At 43.7% G+C, this 26,443-nt stretch overlaps 1 protein-coding gene across 3 annotated transcripts in view; it reads left to right on the top strand.

Annotated features, from left to right (window-relative positions):
• LOC111872920 (polypyrimidine tract-binding protein 1) overlaps positions 1-26,443 on the top strand; it is a 670,096-nt gene that overhangs the window by 131,394 nt on the left and 512,259 nt on the right. For 2 of the 3 annotated variants that reach the window (XM_023867205.2, XM_033754885.1), the window contains exon 2: positions 8,661-8,768. The exons of the other annotated variant lie outside the window; for it this stretch is intronic. In XM_023867205.2, the coding sequence (XP_023722973.1) occupies positions 8,694-8,768 (75 nt within the window). In that variant the 5' untranslated portion in view covers positions 8,661-8,693. The remainder of the gene's footprint in view (positions 1-8,660; positions 8,769-26,443) is intronic. 3 annotated transcript variants of the gene reach the window in all.

Below are 26,443 nucleotides of genomic sequence, written 5' to 3'. Positions count from 1 at the left end.
AAGAACTACATAACACAGAAAGTAGTAATAATTCAGTTCAATTCTGTTCTATTCAATTCATGTTTATTTACGTGCAAACTTAACAGCACAGAGGCCAGTTACAAGGTTAGCACGAGTACACAGAAATACACAAAAATAATTAAAAAACAAATACAAATTTGAGAGTCTATATAATGGTAATAAATTGATAAACTTTCCAAAAAAAAAAATAAAGTTAATGTTGACAGGAGAGAAAATAAAACAAGACCAATATACGTACATACACAAACGTGATACGGATTAAGAGTATTAACAAATATTATTAATAATTTTAGGTTCAGTGTCACTGACAGAAACTGTTCCGATTGCAAATATGTCCAGATCTTAACCCACCGCGTTGGCAGCATAGGCGCGTCGAGCCTAATAATAAGAATAATAATAATGTGATCGTTTTCAGTTTGTTGCTATTATTATTTAAATATGAGCGGCTTTACTTCGTGACCCTGATGTCTATGAATGCGGCGAACGCAGTTCTTCTGCTGAATTTCCGATATATACAGTGTGTCCAGCTTCTGTTAGCTTCTGTTCATTAAAAATACAAGACGTGCATTATTTCCAAAATTTCACTCTTTATTCAAAGTAGTCTCCTTCTGAATCAATACACAGCTGGAATAGATTGAAAAGTTTTTGAAAACAAGTCATTGTACTCGTTTTGTGGAATCGCATTTAGAACTGCGGTGGATTCCCTTTGGATGTCCTGGATGATGTCGTGACGGTCTCCTTTCATCGCCAACTTAACTTTTGGGAACCAGAAATCTGCTGGAGCCAAATCTGGCGAATACGGAGGATGATCAAGGACTGTGATCCCTTTTCTGGCCAAAAAATCGCGCACGATCTTCGATTTGTGGGGTGGGGCATTGTCGTAGAGGAGCGAGCAGGAACCTTGCTCTTGATATTCAGGTCGGATTCGAAGAATTTGATTGAGGACTCCGAGATGATAATCAGAATTCACTGTTTGACCTTCTGGTAGAAATTCCTTGCGAATGATTCCTTTGGAATCGAAGAAAACGGGTTAGCATTGTGTTTACTCGACTCTTTTGCATGCGCACTTCCTTTGGTTTCGGCTTCTTTGGGCTCAACCACACTGCACTCTGCTGCTTTGTGAGAGGCTCATATAGAAAACACCATGTCTCTTCACCAGTAACAATCGATTTTGTAACATTTGTATCACTTTAGGCCCACCGTAACATGTCTTTGCAGTGTTCCACTCCGGCATGTGGAGTGGAGTACCGCGCGTGCGGTACAAACCGCGCACAGACCTTCCGTTTTCCCAAATCTTCGGTCAAAATTTGATGTCCAGTACTTTTTAGTATTGCCAAAAGCTCCTCGATGAGTCTTGCAGAAACACATCTCTCTGATGCAAGGATTTCGGTCACTTTTTTTCACATTTTCTTCAGTGCGATTTGTTCTCTCTTTTGATGCACGTGGAGCGTCTTCAATGTCCTCCCTGCCGTCACGAAATACAACATACCATCGAAATTGTTCGAGCGACTCAGTCACTACCGTACACACTTTTCATCATTTCATACGCTTCTCCGGCTGTTTTGCCTAACTTCAAACAAAATTTGATGTTGTCTCTCTGTTCAACCGCCATTTTCCGACGAGCGTCAGAACAGTACTGTTAACATTCAAGGTCAGAAGAAATGATGCATCGATGCTTGCGCTTTGAAATTATAGACAGCCACAGCTGAACTTCAAGAATCTTAACGCCACAACTCGCCAACAGATGGCATTATAGGGCAAAATAAAAAGAGTCCTAACGGATCCTGGACACAACGTGTAAGTGTAGAGTGTTAATTGTTCTGTCGTACTGAGTTCTGTTATAATATCGCAGATTTTTTGTTGAACCATTGTGGATCAAGGAAAGAGAGTGGTAGCAATCGTTTCTTCTTATGTGCTCTTCAAAACAGAACGAACGCTACAAGAATAAATAAAAGACATATGAATTACAAGTCGAGAAACACTGCAATTCGATGGGGGGTAGTTTCCTATCATTACCTTTCACACAGTTTGTTTTTTCCTTAATCGGTTTCATACCTTTACCTTGTTCCCTCCACTCTGTGCTAAAGCAGAGAAGTTATATCTTTGTCCTTCTGGAAGGACAGTTTCGAATTTGAGCTACCGTCCATGTAAGCACTTAGAAACTGCCGCGGCTTAAGAACGATGTGCTTAGATTCGCTTAGTGGGTGGTGGAGTCCAACTGGGTCCACTCAGCACGACGGCCACTGATTGGGCTATTGTAGCCTGCCCCGGGTGATTATGATGATGGAGAATTTGGTGGAATGAATATTGGCAGGGGAAACCGAAGTACTTGGAGAAAACCCGCCCCAGCGCCCCTTTGTTCACCACAAATCCCACTTGACCAGACTCTGGATCGAACCCGGGCGGCCGCGGTGGGAAGCCAGCGACTAACCACTTTAGCTATGCCGCGGCCTCTGTGCTTAGATAGTACGTATGTACTTACAAACCGCCTGCCTCGCACACACACGCACACAGACTATGTATGTTAAGTCGCTCTCATGCCATAGTACCTTTACGTAGTTGACGTGGGTGGTAGCTGTGTGTTCGAAAGTGGTCAATCTACACATGCGCATGATTGACCGATTGACAGTAGATAGTTCGGAAGTTGCAAGTAATACCTAATAATGGAGAAGAGGAGGGTTGCAAGAAGTTGGGAAAGGAGGACTCTTTGTTCTAATCCTACTAGAATCGATTTGTGGATAAATATCGACCTTAAGTCAGTTCGACAGCGGAGATGTGTCTTTCTTGAGCCAAATTCCCTTCCATCTCATCACCTTGTACCCCCGGCCGGTATATGTCAAGGTGTGACGTCACCGACTTTAAATGAGGTAGCGGCGGAGTATTTGGAACGATTTAGCCTCTCCTCCATTTAATAATCTTGCCGACAGTAGAGCCACCACACGTACGGTTAAGTAACTACCCAGTCCAGGTACAAGCCTCGCGACACAGAGTAAGATTCAAAATTCAGATTCATTTCAGCAGCTGTTTCTATTAAACAGGAACTAGACGTTGTGCTCTGCGTACAGATGCTTGCAGTAATAACACTTCAGGTTTACTAGCAACATAATTCAGCAATCTATCGAGGTTAGCTGACTTTAATATGCTTCTGAATAATAGTTTTACACAGTCTAAAAATATTCTATTGAAATAGTTGCTGAGTGCAATAAATTATGTAAATGCAATTAAATATGTCTGGTAATTCCTCACTGAAATATTTTGGTACGACGAAGTGAATATGCAAAAACATCAAGCGTAGTAATTTTTTTAGAGGCAGACATATTGGTACTCCGGGTGTTACTCAATATATAAATACGTAAAAATAAGCAGATTGAGCTGGGCTGAACATACGCATATGGAAAGCGGTAGGACAGTCAACAATGTGTGCTACCAGACATGAAGGGACCAGGAAAATTCGAGGGCCCAGACTGAGATGGGAGGATGATGTGACCCAGGATATCTGAGCCCTGGGGGAAAAGACTGGTTGAAGCTTCTGAAGAAGCGTGGGTCCACACTGTCGCGCCGATGGTGATGAGACGCATTTGCACTCAGGTAAATGCGCTCTTTCTGTTCTCTGCTCACTGCTTCAGATTTCCTCTCGCCTAAAGACGGTAAAGGTAAAGAAAAGAGGTAAAGCCATCCCTGAAACATGCCGCAAAGGCCCATAGGGTTGTGAGACGTCGAGGCTTCCACATATTCTAGACAGTCGGCTCACAGATGGCGGTAAGGTTGTCAGCCTTACGCGCTGGCCTTCCTTTATCCCAGAGGAAGATTCCTGGTACTCATTTCTGTTAGAGGCTGAGTCGACCCCAGGGCCATATTGCGGCTGGAAGGATTAGGTAAATTGAAACATCCAATAACCTCATCGGAAATCGAACCCGCCACCTTCCGGCTTGCAGCGTAGTGCCTCAACCAACTCCGCTACCACGAGAACCCTCGTAAAGATGAAAGATTTCAAGTCACCTCTCTTACAGTCGTCATATTTGTAAATTTCTTAACTTGCATTAAGTGTTTAGTGTCGTATTTGTGTATGACCTTTTCTCTTGCCATTATGTGCGAACAATCGCCTGAGCCAAGTCGGCTTTCAACCCATTATTCTGTCTGCACGCACCAAATTTCACATGCTTCGCTGCAGGGAATAATTTGTTACCCATTTCAAAACTGGGACACAGGGTTCGCCTGGCCACCAGGTTGTTATTTGTACAAAAGTTCTCAAATTTCAATGGATCCTCAAACATTAAGGCATCTATAGTAACCTGTTTGTGTATCATTGCAACCTTGGAAGTTGTAATGGCCCCAAGTTGATAGTGTTGGATGGACATGCGATATTGCCTGCACATTGTGGTATATTCATACCGACGGAAAAACACCCAGACATGAATTTTGAGAGTGAAAAATATGCACCATAATGATACGTCTAACCTTCTATGTACGTCGTACGTACTATGGGAATCGTACTACCCGTATACAAATGTTACTGTTTTTATATATTGGGATATGTGCTCCATATGTAAAATACTCATTCTGGCTGTACCCGTTGTTTGCGGGTTAAGTATTTACTGGTGGCATGCTCCCAATTGAAACCTCAACATGTAGCATATTTATGTGTCTAATTTGCAGTTTCGTTAGTTATTCAACTAGTTTTAATTGTAATTAAGTTCTAGTTTTTTTTTTCTTGGCACTACAGCCCCAGTGGGCCTAGGGCCCACCTCCATGAACTTCTCCGTTCACTTCGGTTTTGTTAGATCTTACACATTCGGTGGGACTCCTTGGGCTGGTGATCAGCTCGTTGCAAGGCGCGCACACAAACTAACCATCCATGCCCTGAGTGGGATTCGAACCCACGATCCCGGTTTCCAAGCGAGCGAAGACAGTTAAGTTCTGGGTTACCCAGTCTTTAATTAATCAATAAAAAAAATTGCAGTTTAACTTTAATTGACGCCAGTAAGGAGATTTGTCTAGAAGTAAACAGAGAAAACAAAGTATATGTTGTTGTCTCGTCACCAAAATGCATGATTTTATCATGACACAAATGTACGTAACAGATGTTTTGAAAACGTGGCACAGTTGAGATATTTGGGAGCAACTATAACAAATCAAAACTGATTCAGGAGGAAATTAAGAGGAGATTGAATTCGGGTAATGCTTGCTATTATTCAGTCCAGAACCTTTTGTCTTCTCGTTTGCCGTCTAAAAACATAAAATTGGATTATAGAAAATTATAACGTTGCCTGTGGTTCTGTATGGGTGTGAAACTTGGTCTCTGACTTTAAGGGAGCGACATAGAGCTTTTTCGAGTTGTGTGGGCCTCCACGGCCTGTTACAGGGGTAGCTTTACCTCATATAACAAGTGAAGTAAAGTTTCCGATGATATTGAAATGCCAAATTTGGTGAGACAATGGATAAATCACGAACAAACTGTGAGACGGTCTAGATTCGAACAGGGTGCCTCGTAGAATTCAAATGTGGATCATAAGCAGTACTTCAGTTTGTTCGATGCGAACGTTAGGTGGCCATGTTATTAATATTTGTTTTTGAGTATGATTATAATTAGCTAGATTCACTGATTTCGGTAATCTTCTTACGTAAAGGAAGATAAATTAACTTGTTACGGTCCGTGCGGCTTTGTGTTAAGATATTAATTAACGCTGTAAACAAAGGGTTTAGTGAGTACCAGGAATCGGTGCTCTCAGGTACTCCAGACGTTTCCCCAATAAGATCAATGCAAGATGTTCTACAGAAGCAGCAGGTTCTCACCTCCTGCTGTTATGCGGGTGTGAGGAAGGGCTGGATCACTACCCCTTTTGCAATATATTGGAAGGGGTAGTTTCCCCCGGGAGAGATTTCCCGGGATCCGTTTCCTCCTCGCTCAGGCTTCTCTGTTTGGGTAGGTGGTATCTTGCAGCTGAAATCCTCCATACTGTTACTCTTGCTGGAGCGGTTTGCAGTTCTGTATGAAGGTCTGTTGGCCGGTTTCCACCCATTTAGTAGTCGCGGAGGTGGGCATTGGGTTAATGCTTACACGTGTTGCGTGAATTGTTGTAATTCCAGTGCGCACTTCTGCATGCACTTGGAACTTCTGTTTCCAATTTCACATACATTCTGAGGTTTCTTTTGTTGTAGAACACTATAGACAGTTGCCCATTACTGTTAAATTACCGAATAGACTGAATAATAAATGTTGATGTAATGCCCGCTCAAGTATCAGAGACAAGGCTGTTATAGTTGTAGTGTCTTCAGAGTATGTGCCTCGCGGTTTTCCTCCAGCGCGTAATGTGTCGAGTTTCATAGTCATGCAGCGGTAGTGGTCAGCGACGGAATGATGGCAATACCGATTGCCAGCCACTCATTCTGCTTGAAACGTCCACACATATCCATTCTAAACTACTGACATCGCTTCTTGAAACGTTATTGTTAAAGTGAAATGGGTTACACAGCCAAATTGCCACACCGTGTTGTCACGTTGATATTCTCTGTTTGGCGTTCTCCGTCAGGGGGGCATTTTAACGCACAAAAAACAAACTCCTTGACCGAAGGTTCGGCACAGAAATTACGGAAGTCCTCCTCTTTGACACTTTTCCAAGCCAGATTATCCATTCGTAACCTCGCAACTTGTATCCATCCGTAATGATGTTATCCGAACGTTCTCGCGGACTCTAAAATGGACGTCTTTCAAGAGGTTCATCAAGATTATTCATGCATTCCTCTCGCTGTCATCCCGGACACGTGTACAACGCATGGCAACGTCCCCGCTCTCACTATCGTAACAGTATTACCAGGTAAATGTAAAGCTATCCCTGTACCAGGCCATGAAGGCCCATAGGGCTGTGAGACGTTGAGGGCCCCACATTATCTAGATAGTTGGCTCATAGATGGCGGTAAGGTTGTCAGCCTTACGCGCCGATCGCCCTTTACTCCCCAGGAAGATTCCTGGTACTTATTTCTGTTAGAGGCTGAGTCAACCCCAGGGCCATAGTGGTGCTGGAAGGATTATGACAATTGAAAAAATCCACCTCATCGGGACTATGAACCCGCGACCTCCCGGCTTGTAACATAGTGCCTCAACCAACTACAATACCGCGTGCCTCCAGTATTACCAGATGGTAGTATAAATAAAGAAGTTCCCCTTTGTAGGATTCGAGGTTCTTATAGTGGAGGTTATGAAGAATTCTATTTACTGGGTCATAACGTCATGCCTGTTGTTGAAAGTCACCTGATGTTTCGGAGGAACATGTCGCCTCCATTTCAAGGCCGAAAAGTAAATCGAGCAAGAAACTATCATGAAGCATGTAGTAAGCCTTGTTACCTGTTCCTTGATATTCTTGTAATAACCACTCCGCTTTAAAGGGTTAAGGGTATTTCTTCAGTATTTTGTTTTAAAACATTCGTAATTAATGTTCTTTCTCAGGGTAAGAGACATGTTTCACATCCCTACAGACATGAAAGTCGTTATTTTTATACTCCGTTATCAGCGTCTTGGAGAGCTGACGGCAGGATAACAGTTTCATGATCATCTGCCTCGACATGAACTTCAGTTCTGTTCATAGTGTGTTTCGAGACACTCTGAAACACACTCACGTGATTTATTATTGCCGTGAAGAAGTGTAACATAGTTTCAAAGGTCTGGCTGTTGGTTTTCCCACCACGGCTTCATGAGTGTCTCATTAGATCGACTGATGCAATCAGAGGAAGGCCACTTAAAGTTGTACAGTATGATGAATACCTAAGGCTCAGGGATGGTAAATGAAACACGTGAAAGCACAGACGATGGTTTTCAATTTCAGAACTTCGTTTCATGTAAGGGAACTCTGTTACCTTTGTATTACCAGTTATGTCATTGTTTATGTTGTTAGTTCAGGTATTCACTGAAGCCTCAGTCAGTTTTGTTTGTGGTAAGTGGATTGTTTGAATGGACATTTTTATGATGTTTGTTTTACATCAAATGAGACAGGGTGGTGTATGATTTTCAGAGGGATGCAGATGGAAGCGGCCGTAAACTATTTTAAGGCATTACTGCTGCATAATGTGACGGAATATGACAATTTGCTAGGCAACGGCTAGGCAAACACTTCCTAAAAGCCGAAATAATAGAATCGGAAGTCATTTTGCTAGACAGCGTCTAGGTAAACACTTGTTCCCGCGCCAACGAACGTTAACAAAGGCATTCCCAAGACAACAAACTAGAGGAACAGTTCGACATGGTGACTTCTATTACGGCAGTTATGAAACTAGTTGATTCGTTATTTCAGGAGCAATAGAGACCAGTCCGAATTTCTTCAGAGAGACGTCGTCAAAGAGTGAGCTGTTATAATTGACTGTAATTGTAAAAAGTGCACATAAACCCATGTTCATGTCCATGTATCTAGGAACGTAGGCGAATGGTTCTTCCCATAACTTATTTTTTATTGGAAGTGCCTGTGCCATGATGTTAAGTGAAGTTTGTCTTTGCAGAATCGTGTGCTTTGTGTGTTTGCCTGTTAGTTCTGTATCGTTAAACATATTAACACGAGAATGTGTATCACGCTACACGACGGGGAACTTCACGACAGTAATAGATCATTATGTTTAATTGTGAACTTAATTTTGGTCTCCTGTTGTTACAGGTAGGTTCGATTTAAAGAGGGATCCAATAGAACATGATGAGTTGCCCCGTAATTGTGTCCAGTCTCCCTGCAGGATATGACATGCTTCAACCAGCGCTGGGAACTAAGGTATGTACCTACAGCCTGACGTTCACCGAGCACTTTTACACAATGAGTTCCTGAGAGCAGTGGCGTAGTTTTTGTTTCCTTATTTAACGTCGTCATAACAACATATGTTTCATAGCGATGTTAGAGGACGTGATGGGAAACGACCTAGACATACTTTAACCTCCTCTATGACGTTGCTGCGGTGAAGTGCACTTAGTTAAGAAAATCTGCGGTTTTATGCCCACTATGAGGATTGTACGTATTCTTTCTCAGAAAACATTCATGAGCTTCTATCATACTTTGGTAACCATTTTAAAAACATCCATGAGCTTCCTTCTTCCCTTTTTAACCTTTCTCAGAAACATTCATGAACCTCTTTCTTCCTTTGGTAACCCTACTCAGAAACATTCATGAGCTTCCAACTTCCTTTGGTAACTCTTCTGAAAAACATTCCTGAACCTCTTTCATCCTTTGGTAACCCTTCCCTGAAACAGTGAGCTTCTTTTGTCATTTGGTAATTCTTCGCAAAAACATTCGGGAGCGTCTTTCTTTCTTTCTTTCTTTCTTTCTTTGGTAACCCTTATCAAAAAGATTCACGAGCTTTCATCCTTCGGTAACTCTTCTCAAAAACATTCTCGAGCTTCTTTCATCCTTTGGTAACAATTTGAACTGCGCTGGTTGTGTAAAGTCTGTATTCTGAAGTTAGGACGACGTGTATTTACTTACGTATGTTTGTTTATNGTGTCGCAGAAACCGATGTTGCTATAACCAAGTTTTACTGTATAACCGCGCTGCCTGTAGGTCAGAGTATATAGCGCCGAGTGACAGAATATTTAAGCGATTGGCCCGATTGAGGCCGTATCCCGACGTTTGCCTGGAGACACTGACGAAAACCACCGAACACTCAGAAAGAAACGGTGTCCAATTAGCGATTAACTCCGAGACCTGCCGAACAGGAAACAGGAGTGCAGACTTCTCGATTGTGAGTTCGGTGATACCGTGTAGTCTTGTAAGTAATTACCAACGCTTTTCGCCCCTGAAGGTGGAGGCATTAGGATCCTCCGAAACGTCGGTGACCGCCTAACAGAGTGCGTTGTGTCGTAACCGAGAAGACAGACATATAAACTTGACTCAGATTTTGGTCACATTGTATTCCATTTTATTTTATGCACTTTTCTTGCATCATGAGTTCCATAACCACACGAGTTCATCTTCGTGAAGAATATTTAGAATTATTTGAGGGAGACATTAGAGGCTCGGGACGATGACCGTGAATCTCTATGCATGCTGGACGGCCAGGGTACGATTCTCGTCAGGGGCAAAGCATATTTCTGAACTCTACAGCGTCCAGACCGGCTCTGAGTACGATCCGGACTCCTCTCCATTTGGTATTGGGGACTCTTTCCTTGGAGGTAAAGCGGCCGGGGCTTGAAACTGTCAACTCACCACAACCTAATGCCGAGGTTAGTAATGGTGGAGGTATATTTCCGTTCTCCCAAACGTCTTCATGGCGTGATGCTTAATTATTTGTGCACGGGGACAAGTTTACTTTGCTCCACTTGGTAGCATGTTGTGTGCCTCCTACAGACGGCAGCATTCGCCTGTAGGAAGAGCGGTCAGTGTCCCGGCAAAGATTCGAGCCGGACCCGTGACCGCCTGTGTCACATTTCGCTCTCGCCTTAATATATAATATTCTTCTGCTGATAGGTTGCTCAAATAAAGATTAGATCAGTTGAGCAGTGCATGTGGCATCGACGAAGAAGCTAGAAAACCATACAGATTATGCGGCGGTGAAGTTCAGGGAAAGGGATCTTATTGAAGACCTGATATAATATTAGGTCTCAGAGAAACGGCGTGTGAACGTGGGTAGTGGGTTCAGATGGCTCAGGATAAGTTCACCTTGGTGAACACGGTAATGCAGAAGAACCGAAATTGAGTTATTGCATTCTTGAAGAAGGGTTTTCAACGGGAGGTGGGGAAACTGCATTTTGGAGTTCACACTTCGCTCTCCCACCGCTCGCAGGTGAATTTTCGCCGTGAAATTATCGGACTCTACATCAGATGATTCGTGGGCCTTGAATGTATGTTGATCCTGTGTTTGAAAATCATTCCATGAGGGATGGGAACTGCTTTCGGCAGCGAGGTGGCAGCGTCACGTGACATTTTGTCTAAAGCTACTCACAGCGCATCGTATTACTCAACATCCGCTCAACAAAATCCGCGAACCTGGCGGCTGATGCGTTTTGTTACGTAATGGACAGACATATCGGCGCACTCACAGATGGTATTCGATATGTGTCTGGTTACCATACTCCGTAAAATGTGTATTTCCTCGGTTAGACAGAAGTTAAATTTTAGCTGCGTTTATAAAATTCGTGGTGTTTTAGGGGCGTTGAGAGTTGGAATTAAAATCCATCGAGTCCTGGGGCGTAATCAGTCTTTCACGGACAGTATGTCAGGTACGAGAGGAATCGCATTTGGTTACCCGTATATTACAGTTTTTCGGGTGCACTTCTGTCGTCTCCATGCTCCTCCTGATCGTCCTCCCCTCCCCCTCTTCCCATCTCCCACCTTCGAAAATCAGAAATGTTTGGTTGTGGGAAGTACAAGGACCCCTCGCGGTTTGATCTAAGTTCCGCTGGCGGTCATTATTGTTTTGTCAAGGGAACGTGGTAATCCTTCCCAGTCGATGATGGAACGTGGATTCCTCTCTTTACTCTGAGCCAGGGGAAGAGGCTAGCCACCTAGCCAGGATGTTCATAGACCATATCTTGAGATAAAAAGTAAAGTTGTCCCTTGCTTAATTAGTTAATCACTATGCTACGAAGACATACGGAGGAGTGGAGATACAGCTCCACCTTCCTTGACCTAGGCACTAGATGGAGGCGAGTGGTCAGCCTCACACCCCGGCGAAAGAGCCCGTGGTACCCATTGGATAAGAGGCTGGGTGGGCCTCAGAGTAGGTCTGGACGCCATGGAAAAGAGAAAATGTTGTACTGCCCGGTCGTCCAGCCCGTACCTTATCGCTGTAACGACTGAGCTGACAAATGAGCCTCAAAGTTACCAAAATGTGGATTGTCTCTGTTGTTATTAGGCTGTGTTCACATTAAGACCGTCGTGCGTGAGATTTCAGTTATTCAGCTAAGGGGATTTTTTCTTTGATCACGAAAGTTCATCGCAGGCCGTGCTTTGTAGGGGCCCGCCGTTGAACCCACTTCTCGGCCACACAGTTCAGCCATGTAATTTAGGTTCTGTTCTAGCACCCTCCTGCCATCTATGCCTAGATATTCATAGCAGTCTCCTCGTGTGACGCGTTGCAACGGAAATATTATAGACATGTCGTGGATTCCTTATGCGTCAGGCTTCTTGCTCTATGCCACATCGATTTAGGATGTTGCTTTCAGGTCTGCCAGCTACTCTTACCATCTCCACGGAGGTGAATCCTTATTGAAAAATTGATAGCCCATCAGGTGGTCCAGACACTTCCATATTCTGCGGAATCCGAAGATTGCCATGTTCAGAAGAGGCAACCTCTAGTCCCTGTACTTTTTCAGATGTTTCCAGTTCACACCCATACACTATTTCTTTAACGCAATTTTTAATATTATCCTCCCATTTGTTTATATAAAATGACTTGATGTAGTCTGCGACGGATATTTTTGAGACGTGTGAGGATTTCTTTGGAGTAAATTTTATGTAGGGTGTATCGTCGTTTTTTGTTGCCGAATGGGCACAGCGTCACTAATATTTTGCTTTCTTATGCAGCCGAAGCAAAGAAAGCCTGTCTATATGTGTGTGCATGTATATTTCAGGTTGGAGGGTTCAGAAAGTTTTCTTTAAATACCAATTACATTTTCATAATTGAGTCTTTTCCCTACGGACTGCGAGTTTTATATTATACGAAGAACGTTTGGGGACATGGGTTAGAATTTTTCTTATTAAATAAACCGAGAGTTTTTCCTCCAGGGAACGAGCGAATGGTTGGTTAGGTAAAAATCTTCATAACGAGATGAAGGTCCTTACATATAAAAGCGCACGTCGTCTGGACGTAAAGGACCAAGCATCTGCTCTGTTAGTTCAGAAGCAGGAGCCGATTGGTAGCTATAGCACAAATACTAATATAAAATATAAACATGAACTCATACTTCGACAGTGAAGCAATTACTAGGCCTGTTTACATTTTTTGTGTTGACAGTCCAACCTCACCTTCCCACTGCTGAAAGACCACCTTTGTGGACTTTAGTTCAACTCAGATACGGACGTGAGAAATACCGTCTTTGTGGCCGTGCCATAGCTCAGGCGGTTAGTCGCCGGGTTCCCACCGCGGTGGCCTGGGTTCGAGCCCAGGTTATGTCATGTGGGAATTGTGGTGGACAAAGTGGTGCTGGCGCAGGTTTTCTCCGAGTACTTCGGCTTCCCCTGCCAATTTCCATGCCATCGACTGCTTCTCACCATCATCTATCATTCTGGGCTGGTGCAACAGGTGAAACAGTGACCGACGTACCAAGTAGACTCAGTCTCACCCCACCCCAAGAAAATCAAGAATTCGTCTTTGTGATTGACGTCTAGGAACTGAAGTTAATGAGCAGGGCTTGAACAGTCTCAGTATACGTGGCTGTTTTGTGACTATCTTTCAGTGGCTCTACAACCTTTTTTGGCCCTTGGCCTTTCTTTTTCATTTTCTGAATCTGTACACGGTAGGTCTACTTGGACGGGGAATCAACCCGTCGCAAGGCCTCTACCTACACGGAGAACAACACACATATAATAAATGCACACAGACATCCATGTCTCTAGTGGGATTCGAACCCACGATCCCAGTGTTCGAGCGGGCGAAAATTGTTCATGCCTTAGACCGCACGCCCACTGTTTGTTGATTATACTGAAGGATACCATATCGACGGATTCATGCTGCATGTTTGGTTACTCTCGGTAAATATATGTGCGTAAAACAAAGCATTTAAATCATGTTTCCTGCTTCACTTGCCTCTGTTTTTAATAATTTACAGTTCCTGATAATAGCCAGTGCAGATGAAGGCATTTAGCAACTGATGGAAAGTTAAGTATCATGAGTAAGAGACCTCTTCGACCCAGACGCAGACAAAAATTTGTATAGCGAGGAGCTTCATAGTGTTATCCAAATATTATTAAGACGATAAATTGATGGGAATTGGTAGGGCGTGTAGAACACGTGGGAAATATGGCAAATACAGTACGTACTTAATTTTGAAAGACCTGTGCATAGATGGGAGGATAATATTGAATTGTAATTAAATGGCTGTGAGTTAGAATAATTTGCCTCAGGATGAGGACCAGTGGGGGGCGGGGGCATTTAGGAATACGGTAAGGAACTTTAAGGTTCCATAAAAGGCGAGAAATTCTGAGTATTTGATCCTGCTTGGGTTTCTCAAGAAGGATTCTGCTTCGTGGAGTCAGGCATCAGGAGTTCTTTGTAGAATGTGCCCCATTTTAGTTGCAGACTTTGTTCGATACGTGACAGTAGCGGCTTCGATTGTGCTCCAGTGTGCTACACTGTAAGATACGCAAGGAGTTGCTGGAGTCACTTCATAGGGACTGGAAGCCCGTGAGAGCGGGCGGGACAGTGTGAGATCGTTTTCAAAAAAAGTGTCGGGACGAGATATGGTGGTCGAAAGAGCAAATGCTCGAGTATGAACAGTTATTTAGAACCAGGTGGGCTCTTGGGTGAGCAGATCAGAAAATAAAAACAGCCAGGTCTCACTTCGTTTCGATGATAAATGATGAAAGTATTTTCAAGATTTGTGAATATGATACAGTTTCAGAGCCGATGATCTTATCTAATTTTAGGATAGAATTAATATACAAGTTTTGCAAATTTTGTGTTTTTTCAGTCTCGGGATTTTTTCAAGATATGTACGAGTAAAGTTGATGTAATTTGACTGTACAGGGACGACTGAGACTGGCAGTTGTATCTTTGGAATGTACACAAGCTCTTAAGCTCTTCAAATTATCGCTTCAGTCTGCAAGATCTTTTAAGGTCAGCAAGTCTGATACAGTTTTGAGTCTACAGGATCTCTCAGGATCTATTATTCTGGTAAATATAGACGAAAGCCCGCGCCATAGCTCAAGCGGTTAGTCGCTGGCTTTACACCGCGGCGGCCCGGGTTCGATCCCTGGTCTGGTCAAGTGAGATTTGTGGTGGACAAAGTGGCGCTGGGGCAGGTTTTCTCCGAGTACTTCGGTTTCCCCTGTCAATCTTCATTCCACCAATTGCTCCACAATCACCCTCACCTATCATCTGGGTTGGTACAATAGGGCAGACGTGGCCGCAGTACAAGGGACTTAGTCTCACCCCACTGGCAATAAAAAATATAGAGGAAAGGCAGAAATTCGAAAGTTTTTGCCTGCGTAGCATATTTTTGTTTATATTGTAAGAAGCAGAACCCCGCTTAATTTTATTGACGTCCTTCATATTGTCTTAGCTTCACTACTACTTGCTTTTTAGGTCCTGAACTGGAATACTGGTATTGGGGCTGGTTTTTCTGTCAAAAGTTCTCATGATTTACTCAGTTGTTGGACTGTTCTTTATATTATTTCACGTCTCTTTAAATCTTTATTCCCCCGGTCATTTTTCGTTACGCAGTTAACAGAGGTCTCATTAAGTAAACCAGGGGCTATTCAGGATTATTCGCTTTGTGGGGGATGGAGTCCAACTGTGTCCACTCGGCACGGCGGCCACTGATGGGCCTATTATAGCCTACCTCGGGTGATTATGATGATTGAGAATTTGGTGGAATGAAGATTGGCAGGGGAAACCGAAGTACTCGGAGAAAACCCGCCCCAGCGCCACTTTGTCCACCACAAATCTCACTTGACCAGACCCGGGATCCAACCCGGGCCGCCGCGGTGTAAAGCCAGCGACTAACAGCTTGAACTATGGCGCGGCCTATTCAGGATTATCTCCCCACTTACCATTCTTCCAAATGTTCTTTTTTCACGAGAGATCTCTCAGCAGAATTGCATGTCTGTTTCCTGTTCGAGCTTGAAGTCCAGCTTGCCGTAACCGCGTTAATATGACGGACTACCTCAGCACAGAGCTCTTGGTATTGCTTCGTATTCATGAGATACTGGCTCCCAATATAGAATCGGAGGGCTGGTTCCTCGTACGGTTTTGTGTTTGCTTCTTTGCCCCTCTATGAATATGTTGCGACGATACCTTAAAATAGGCCAGTAGCGTTGTCTTTTTAAAGCTTATCTCGAATCATGCTCTGAGGTAAGTCGCCTGTTCCCTCAGCGTCAATTGAAAATTTACTATAGTTTTTTTCTTGCCACTACAGCCCCAGTGGGCCTAGGCCTACCTCCATGAACTTCTCCGTTCATGGTTTTTCTTGATCTTACACATTCGGTAAGACTCCTTGGGCGGGTGATCAGCTCGTCGCAAGGCCTCTACCTGTACACAAACACAGAAAAACGCATACACAAACTAAACATCCATGGCCTGAGTGGGATTCGAACCCACGATCCCGGTTTCCAAGCGAGCGAAGACAGTACATGCCTTAGACCGCTCGGCTACTGTGACCGGCTTTACTATAGTTTAGTTTCTTGGTGCGTGGTGAGACTGAGTCCACTTGGTAAGTCGGCTACCGGTTGGCCTATTGTACCAGCCGCGGATGATAGATGGCGATGAATGTATAGTCTGTGGAATGAGAATTTGCATGGGAAACCGAAGTGCGCGGAGAAAACCTGCCGCAATGCCATTTTGTTCACAAATCCCACCTGACCTGATCTGGGCTGGAACCGAGCCGTCGCAGTGAGAAGCTGGCGACTAACCGCCTGAGCTATTGCAAGGCCCGCGAGGCCTACATTTTGCTTATAGTGTCAGGGTTGTGAGCTGTATTCAAACACTGTGAAGGCATAGAGCGAGGGATGTGAAACCTGCCTCACAGTGAACCGGAAATTGGGTTTAAAAGGTTCGAAAACGTTGAACGTCAGTTATAATAGCTTACCATTTTTCGAAGTTCTAATGACAACGCTTAAACTGCATTACTGTTCGCCGTGCTTGCGTTAATTTACTGACTGCTGCTGTTTCACTATGAAGAAAAGATGGAGGCTTACGGGAAACATGTGGGCTTAGGAGTATTGGCCCTTTGCTTACATTGAGACAGCGATTTATGTAAAACCACGAACTTCGTTTCTCCTGGGTCTCCAATGTCCACTGCTTTCAGACACTTGCAGTTTGTTTTCCTTAAATGTGAAAAAAAGAAAGTAATATTCAAGTGCATATCATAGTTGAGTGGCGTTTCAGTACAGTATTACAGCCGAGCACGTCTGTCTTCCCAAATGACAGATAGGGGCTCTAATTATTACTGTTGAGGGTGATTTACGGCCATTCTGTTAAACACGCCACCAGATATGTGGGCAGAGAGTTGCATAGTTAGTACTCATCCGGGGCTTACGTTAGGGATGGGTAGTGAGGTCACTTATTGCGTGGGGTAACATCATGTAAAACCGAGGGACACGTATGATTCTGCTTAACTTCAGACTGCATTCATGCAACAAGAAACACAAGTTTATACGGGTCACACCAGGTGTTTAAATTCGCACCAAAAGAGGTCAAGAATTATGGATCCTCGTGGAAATTATTGTTCCACTTCGCTTCAGCCGTCATGTGGCTGGGCTAATAATTATAATGGCAATGGCAGTAATTGTAACGTTACTACTGGATATGTAATGGCAGTACAGGGCTGTAAGATTAAAAGCCATTATCCCGATCAGGCGACACGCTTGCGGGACAGCAGCAAATGGAATCCATCCAACAGTCTATAATGAGCGTGCTCTACATTCAGATAACTGGATTATACTAAGAGGATAATGTAGCGAAATAGCGTACGTGAAGAAATAGCAGAATGATGATCAGTTGCTAATTAAAACAAACTTGTAAATATGAGTTACATGTTGGGAGTTCTATAATTCTAACTCGTAGCGAGATGGTGAGTGCAGACTAGTCAGTGTAATACGAGTATAGTAAGAGAAGAGAGGATGGACATTGCCGTCCCATCAAGCAATAGTATTTAGAAATCTGCGCAACACATTGCGCATGCTTCTTTCGCGCACGGTTACCCCTTATCTTCAAACGAAAACGATTGTTGCACCAATGCTGGTTGCTGAATAGGGAATAACAATGAGATTCACCAGACCACGGTTATATTCCTGAGGATTCCACTTGTGTATTTTTATTTGGGGATATTGCCCTTGTAAACAACTGAAATTTAATGTAAATATTTATATCCTTTCCCGAAATAGTAGTCATGTATTTTGGGTCCAATTTGAAGGGGCCCCATGTTTGGAGCGGTAATGGCCATGTTCACCGAGAACTCGCTTAGGATTGTTATAAACACTTGAATACCGAATTTGATAAAATCTTTAAGCCGTTCCGGCGCGAACGAGGCGCACACCTATCCGTCCAGCCAGACAGGCAGACGAAGTCACACGGCATTCCAGAATCCACTTCTTCGTAGGATGAAACGTATTTACTTCAAAATCGCGAGATCGATTTCTTTTATAGTCACGGCACTTTGTCATGTATTCTCCACATAGGAGAAAGTAAAAATGAACATGCGAGTAAATATGATACATGAATTCAGCAACACGTCACGCGTATCTTAGCCCTTTATTTTCAGGAATGAATATATTTGCTGCCACGATAGTTTATTCTTCTGGATGCACGTGTATCACACACGAGACGGGCTTGTCTTGTGAATAGGCCTGCAATCATATTCGAAAAGATCTGAATCTAGCTAGTGTAAGTAAGTAAGTAAAGGTTCCCGGTAACAGGCCATGGAGGCCCATAGGGTTGTGAGATGTTAAGGCTCCCACATTTTCTAGACAATCGGCTCATATATGGCGGCAAGGTTGTCAGCCATATGCGCCGGTCGCCCTTTACCCCCAAGAATATTCCAAGTCCTCATTTCTGTTAGGGGCTGACTCGATCCCAGGGCCATAGTGCAGCTGGAAGGATTAAGTCAATTGGAAAAATTCCAGTGTCCTGATCGGGACTTAAACACGCGACCTCCCGGCTTGTAGCTTGTAGCCTCAACCAACTACGCTACCGCATACCTCTGATATGCTAGTGTATAGATGAGAAAATTGCGAAGATACTAACGCCAGGAATAATCTTAAAGATAAAATAAAATGATGTTAACACCGATGGGGAGATTATCCATGAAACAGAAACAAAATAAAGTCGAGGGAACGTCGGACGTCCAGTTACCCCTCAAATAAGGGTATTGGTCTGCGAGGCCATTGCGATATTTCTGTAACATTATTGTCACGTGTTGGGTATGTGACGCGACAAATAACTTCACGCGGGTCTCGTATTTAGCGAATCTTTATTGGACACACACACTTACACACCTTACAATTATTGCTTGCAGTATCACTTGACTTCTGGCCCAATACTGTAATACTCCATGCGACGTCTTAACTATCCTTGGCCGTGGCTGGATCTCAGCTGTCTCTGGCGGCGGCTATCCCAAGATTGTCGTCTCCGTGCCTCACTGTGAAGAGAAGAAGAGAGAGAGCGAAGAAGTGGGGTGTGGTAGTGAGAGACACTACATTGGGGGGGGGAAGAAACTATATCTCCGATCTTGAAAGTTCCCAGGCAGTGCCCGCTTGTCCTTCTGGTAAAGATAGAGCATATGATCGGATTTTTTGTTTGTTTGTTTTTGCTAACGTTGGGAGGGCTATATTAGGGCGAAATTTTGATGTTAACAATGGGAGGGCTGCATGTATCGTCTCTGTGTCCTCTCTGGCTCTGCTTATATAGGGGTTATGCGGACCGGATACCGGACACCATTCCTCGCGGTTCCGTTACCGCTGCTCAGACAGTCCGTTGTTACGGGAACGCTCCTTATAGAATACACCGGTAACGCGTTTCGTCTCATCCGTTGTTACTCAACGACAATTCGTTGGTACGATTTGTCGCTGCGGGAACTCCCCAATTTCCACGTATTCGTTGCCGTGGAAGTGTCCGTTCCGATTGTAGCGGTTGTCGCGGTGATGGACATAAGGTAACGCGTCACANGACTTTCACGGCGGCGACTATGAAGAAAGCAGTCTTCTGGGATTTGGCACCGTGTATATGTGGCCCTTCCCCCCTACCCTCTCTGCTCTCACATAGCTGTGTATATTTTAACACAGTCTGCTTTTACCGGTTCTCACGGTCTCTTCGCTTGCAGATTTCTTATATTTTTTTCTTCTACCCTGAAGATGGAGGCGATACGTTCCTCCGAAACGTCGGTTAACACCACATATACACGGTGCCAAATCCCAGAAGACTGCTTTCTTCATATCTAATTCTTTTTTACTGGATAGCTGTCTGGAGACATTTGTTTTTGCCGACGCTTCAAAATTGGGTGAAAATGCGACCAGCATTATCATTAAATAAATTTGTAGCGTGCATAGCCACCGCGTTATTAGAGTGATGTTTCTCAATGTACGATGCAACAGTTTCCCTTGCTTTCAGCATTTCTCTTATTGCGCCGGAAGATTGTTGCTTTGCTGTTACCTCCTCCACCTCTGACAAACTCTCCTCCGCTGTGAAACACAATGCAACTCCAAATCGTGCAAATCGTTGATGTAGACCGATTGTATGTGCGTGCTAGATCAGCCACGCTCACGCCTCGTTCTCGCTTTTCAATGATTTTACGTTTCATTTCTGCGTTTATTTTTATTCTCTTATGGCTGTCTTTTTGCGGCTGTTTCTTCGGGGACATTTTTGCAAGGGTTATTAAACTTTGCACAAAAAGGAATCACAAATAATATGTCTGAACCCACGTTTGGAAACATGTGTGATCACAAGCGACACTAAGATGGTAGCGGAACGAGTGCTAAACACAGACTGATATAGCAAGCGCACAATCCGGGACTTCCCCTCTCGTCACTCGTTATGCGAAACGTCGCTCGTTAAGCGAGTCATTTGCTTACATTTTGTTTTGTGCGTTATGCGAATTACTCGTTATGAGAGGTGCTCATTAAGCGAGGTTCCACTGTATGTCGAAATATTTTCCAGCAGCGATTCAAGCACTGCCAGTTAGGATGAAAGCGCTGATTCGCAGGTTGACATTAGCGTTCAGGGCCAAGTGTCAGTGCAGAAGCACCGCGAGGAACCAGAGACTTATGGTGGAAAGAATGGAATTCTGTAGTATTCCACAGAGCCCAGCATATGGACTTGAAAGAGCCAAAGCAATTTGGACTTGTTGTTTGACAGAGAAATGTAAAATGGCCCACTGTGAAGGTTTAACCTGTGCGTGAGAATGCAGGTGATCACCACAAGTCAAGCTGTAGGCCAGCTGAAGAAAATGAAACAAACGAATTGATTAGTCTGTTTGTGCTCACTCCAGTTTTTAAGTCTGATAATGAAAATATGCTTTCCCTGTTTTGAACATATTCTTTGGGCAGTTCTGTATTTTCAAATTTGTCATTCCTTACTTCTGATGTTTTCTTGTGTTCATAAGGGACATTCATTACATCTTGTCTCACTGATATTTAACTCTCTTTGTTTGCTATTGCTTGATATATTTGGGTTTTTATGACTTATTGTGTTTGGTGATTTATTAATGTTGTCTCATTTCAAATGCTGTTTCCAAAAAGACTCATAAATTTTTGGTAAAGGAACTGAAATCACAACATGACCTTTCGTACCAAAGTGATGTATGTATACCAGAATAAACAGATTTTCTTTTTCAAAACCCTGTTATTTGACTTTATCTGTGAAACGGTCTGTTGGACTGGCACTTCAAATTAAAGATAACATAGTGATGCTTCGGTTGAAGGTTTGTGGGATTATGCACTGACGATGCAGATGTGCTAAAGGCTTTTAGGAACCACTTGGCCTGCTAGCGGCAATTTATTAAGTTTTATATATTGGAGGAGGTTGAGCAAAGAAGTTATGTTTGTTGCTAGTAGCAGCATACGAATGGGAAATTTGCCGAGTTTCTGTTACCTAGCGTTTTGAAAATGCCGGTACGATCTTGTACCATCGGGAGGCAGGTTAGCTCAGTCATAATGACTGTGGTTGTTGTTTGACTGAGGTTCGATTTGCGGCAGAAATAAAGGCGTTTCTCTTAGTCATCGGTTCCAGCTGTGCTCTAAAGCCCATCTAACCTATCCCATGCGTACCGGACTTTTCCCCCGTGGTTAAGGCGGCCGGAGTGTAAAACTGACCTTTCACTTGCATTTAGTTCCAAAATTAAAGCGCGGAGCTATGCCACTACTCCCCCATACGTATTTATGGCGTGGTGCTTAATCAGTGACGGGGACAAATTAGCCACCATCTTGTTTAATTACTGTGGCACTACTTTTGTCCCTGGCCATGTTGCTTGGATTGTGACGTTACATCACGCGTTCCTACGCGTTCTTTGCCTAAAAGGTGGCTCCGCGATGGCACGTAGAGAAGGCGCGGCGTGCTCTTAGCATGGTTTATAGGTATGCTTATGTGTATATATCTTCGCGGATCGGAAAACACAAGAAGCTGACAGTTGTTCATCTTGTGAAAAATTCACAGCTCTTATGGAACCTGAAATATTAAGATTATTAACGTCGTCCAGTGTGATTAAAGAATAATAATATTCTTTTATACTATTACTAATGTGACAGACTAGGACGAAGCAAGTGAAATGTTACAAGTTCACAGCGGCTTGCCACTGACTCTTCCGTGTTTCAAACGAATCTTGCCTCATTCCTTTAATATAGAAGCCAATTTTAAAGTTATCCTTCGTTGACGTATAGTTTTTTTTTTCAAATTGCATTTTGACGTGAGGTTTTCATCGGAACTGCCATATCTCGAATGTATTGAGTTTACCTGGATGAAACTTATTACTGGGGAGAAATACAAGGAGAAGTAATTTACGTATAACCACGCAATCCGATATTCTGCCTACAGTACGGACACCTCTGAGCACACAGGCCGGTGTTGTGTACAAATTCTGCCTACAGTACGGACACCTCTGAGCACACAGGCCGGTGTTGTGTACAAATTCTGCCTACAGTACGGACACCTCTGAGCACACAGGCCGGTGTTGTGTACAAATTCTGCCTACAGTACGGACACCTCTGAGCACACAGGCCGGTGTTGTGTACAAATTCTGCCTACAGTACGGACACCTCTGAGCACACAGGCCAGTGTTGTGTACAAATAACGCATTTAGAGATATGCATTGTTGGAGTATGTTTACAAGATTCCGCGTCTTGCTGGCCTGCAGGATGGATGATGAATGAATAAATGAATGAATGTATAAATAAATGTATAAGGGGTGGGCCTTCTTGGCCCTTGCACCGCGACATACANCAGTCAAGGATCCCCAGTATTTCTTGTGATTCATATTTGTCCAGTCCCTGATTGCCTTTCTGGCAACTCCTACAGAGATGCCACAGGCTGGTTCAGGTCCTATGAACGGATGTTCAGCTCCAATCTTGGCTAATTGGTCCGCTGTTTCGTTTCCAGCAATACCCTCATGCCCCGGCACCCATATCAGTTGTACCCTGTTATGTTTGGCCAGTTCCATGAGAGTTTGGTGGCAATCCCAGACCAATTTTGAGTTGATCTGGTGTTTGTCAAGCGCTTTAAGTGCAGCTTGGCTGTCAGATAGAATGTAGATGTTCCCATTTCTGTAGTTCCTATCTAGATTCTCCATTATACATGCCTTACTGGCATATACTTCTGTCTGGAATACTGTCGTGTACTGCCCGAGGCTGAAACTAAGTTTCAGTGCACACCAGCTCCAGTGCCCTTATTTATCTTGGAACCATCTGTATACCAGATCAGTCCCCTTTTCTATCGGGCCGAAACCCGTTGTCCCATTCGCTCCTGTCAGGAAATCTGACCGTGAAGGGGTTTTCCTATACATGTGTCAGTATCATTTTGTCAGACCCAATTTGTAATACGGGCTCTTGTTTCATGTCTTGAGTTATGTATGCATGAAGGCCCGAAAGTATCGGGTAGGATGGGTGATGGTTAGGATTTCTGTGGGTGGGAAGTCAGAAGCTCAGAAGTCAGAAGAAAACCTCTGTCCGAATAGACACAGGGCTATTTCCTCGAGAGTTACACAAAGAATAGGTTGCAACGGCGAGTTATAGAGGGATTAATGCAGGAGTAGGAGGGCGCAGTGTGACACGAGAGCTGTGGTTTCTGAACATCGATCTGCCTGCCAAGATCTTAACTACGGCCGTGCAGTGCTCTGCACGGGTGATTATGATGATGGAGAATTTGGTGGAATGAAGATTGGCAGGGGAAACCGAAGTACTCGGAGAAAACCTGCCCCAGCGCCACTTTGTCCACCACAAATCCCACATGATCAGACCCGGAATCGAACCACTTTACCATAGTTTCCTGAATTCTGACATGCAAGAACAACAACAACAACATGCCTGAAGTCGTAAGATTTTAGGCTTTCAAGGCGGTGACTATGAAGGAAGCAGTCTTCTGGGATTTGGCACCGTGTATATGTGGTGTTAACCGACGTTTCGGGGGAACGTATCGCCTCCATCTTCAGGGTAGAAAGAAAAATATAAGAAATTCGCAAGCGAAGAGACCGTGAGAACCGGTAAAAGCAGACTGCTTCCACGTTGTCAGTAGTGCCACCGTTCGGTGCAATGGACAGGCCGTGTAGCAAGAATATGATTCTTTGCCTCATCTGCTCACCGTGACGCTTGTCCTCCCCTAGCCAAACTCCCACATTGTCCTTTCATTTTCAACCCTACCCCGACCTCCTGTAATTCGATTTGAGCACTTTACTTTCTGGTGCTTTTTAGGCGAGCCATACTTGTACCCAGTCGGGGCTGTATAGGTATTAATACAGCATACATAGAAGTATCCGGTAGACATTCCCCGCTCCCCACGGGTCCATCTTTTGTTAATCATATAGCTTTCCCTCCCTCCACTCCCCCACTCACGCCAATGTGCATATCAAATCCTCCCGCTGCTTACTGTCACTTTGCCAACTTCATTAATGCATCCGAAAGCAGCGTTCCCTCAGCTTCTGCGCCGTTCAATCTGAACAGATTCATTGCACCCTGTGAATAGCACAATCCGCTCCAAATAACATATGTTCGACCCATGAACGTTTCAGAATATACAAAGTTTATTTAACAGTTCGCATGTGGTGAATCGGTGTTGTGTTAGTTAAAGTTGAACGTGGGCAGATACAGGAAATTAATGATCGGAATTAATTTAATTACAAAAGTGAATCTGGTAGTAGAACCCGAATATCAATTATCGCGTTACACACGAGTTACTCCTTTCAATCTTTCATCCTCAGCATACCTCCATAAGGTCCATTATGATATCTTGTCGGTTGTGGTTATAGCAATAAAGCCAACTGCTAAAACAGCAGATACCGACAGGCATCGTCATTAAATGGAATGTTCCCACAGGTCACTGAATGAACGTAAGGTACGTGACAGGCCGCGCCATAGCTCAAGCGCTGGCTTTCAATCGTGGCGGCCTGGGTTCGATCCCGGTTCTGGTCAAGTGGGAAGGATTAGGTCAATTGAAAAAATCCAATGACCTCACCAGGACTTGAACCCGCGACCTCCCGGCTTGTAGCATAGTGACCAGTAACAGTGCTGTATCTTAATTAACAGGAAGGTTTTCGTGAATGTGGGAAATTTTGATGATGAATACAGTATACTGCAATCTGATTACATATATTTTATGTTGTACAGATTTATGTGAAATGTTTTAGTTAGAGTATAAGTCTGTCTGTATTGCAGCATTCCTTGCTCTAAGTTTCACGTACAGTGAGTGAAATCCTTAGGCGGCTGTGAATAAGCTGTAGGTTTCTGGTTTCTCTAATCTTGGGATTGTTTTGTTAATAGCAAACTTTATTGAGCACCACTTACAGGTGCTTAATCACAGCTCGAACTGTACCTTAAACGTAATTATTTTGCATAATTACTGTATACATGGTAGAGATTCCCAAACAAGGTAGATGTCAGTTTCGCTTGTAACGCGGCACCCAAGCTGTCCCCTGACAACCGCTGTGTAACAAACGGATACGTTGTCATTTGTTCGCAACCGGGACTTCAGATTGCGTGTCTTTAGTTTATCCCGTTGTTTTTACTTCCCAGAACAATGATTAGTGTAGCTGGAATTGTTTTATGATGGCGAGAGGCAGCTATGTAGTTGACATCTTCAAAGCTCTGATCGAATTCGATTCCAATTACATGTTCCAACATTTGCCGTTAAAAGGGCGTCGTTGAATAACATGAAATGAATTGGCCATTAAGCTTTCTGTGTTACCTGATTGCCTCCTCTCTCGTAGAGTACTTCAAACGCTTGAGGTTGAAGCATGTAGATCTTTTAGGTTCAATGCGCCGTTCTTAATGTTTTCTAAATGCTGCTGACTACCCTTCATTTCATCCCTGTGTACTCTGTGCAGTTTACTGGATTTGACTGGAGTAATTCAAGGATAGGGATTGAGTCAATAACATCGTCCCTTAGGCCAGCTGTGGGTATGGAGCTGGCATGCGGCATTGTACGAGTATTATCCCTGGCTCCCTCGCCAGTTACGTTTGGGAGGCATGTGAGACCTCGAAGATATATATCAGAAGAGAGGCAAAGCGCTTACAATTTAATAGGGGTTTATTTTGCCGATATATATATATATTTTTTTTATGGTGTAATGGGTGATCTTTGATCTCCTGCTAAAGGAGACCGA

Source organism: Cryptotermes secundus, unplaced genomic scaffold, assembly GCF_002891405.2.
Source record: "Cryptotermes secundus unplaced genomic scaffold, Csec_1.0 scaffold407, whole genome shotgun sequence".
Taxonomy (NCBI): Eukaryota; Metazoa; Arthropoda; class Insecta; order Blattodea; family Kalotermitidae; genus Cryptotermes; species Cryptotermes secundus.
This window is presented reverse-complemented; position numbering and strand designations above follow the sequence as displayed.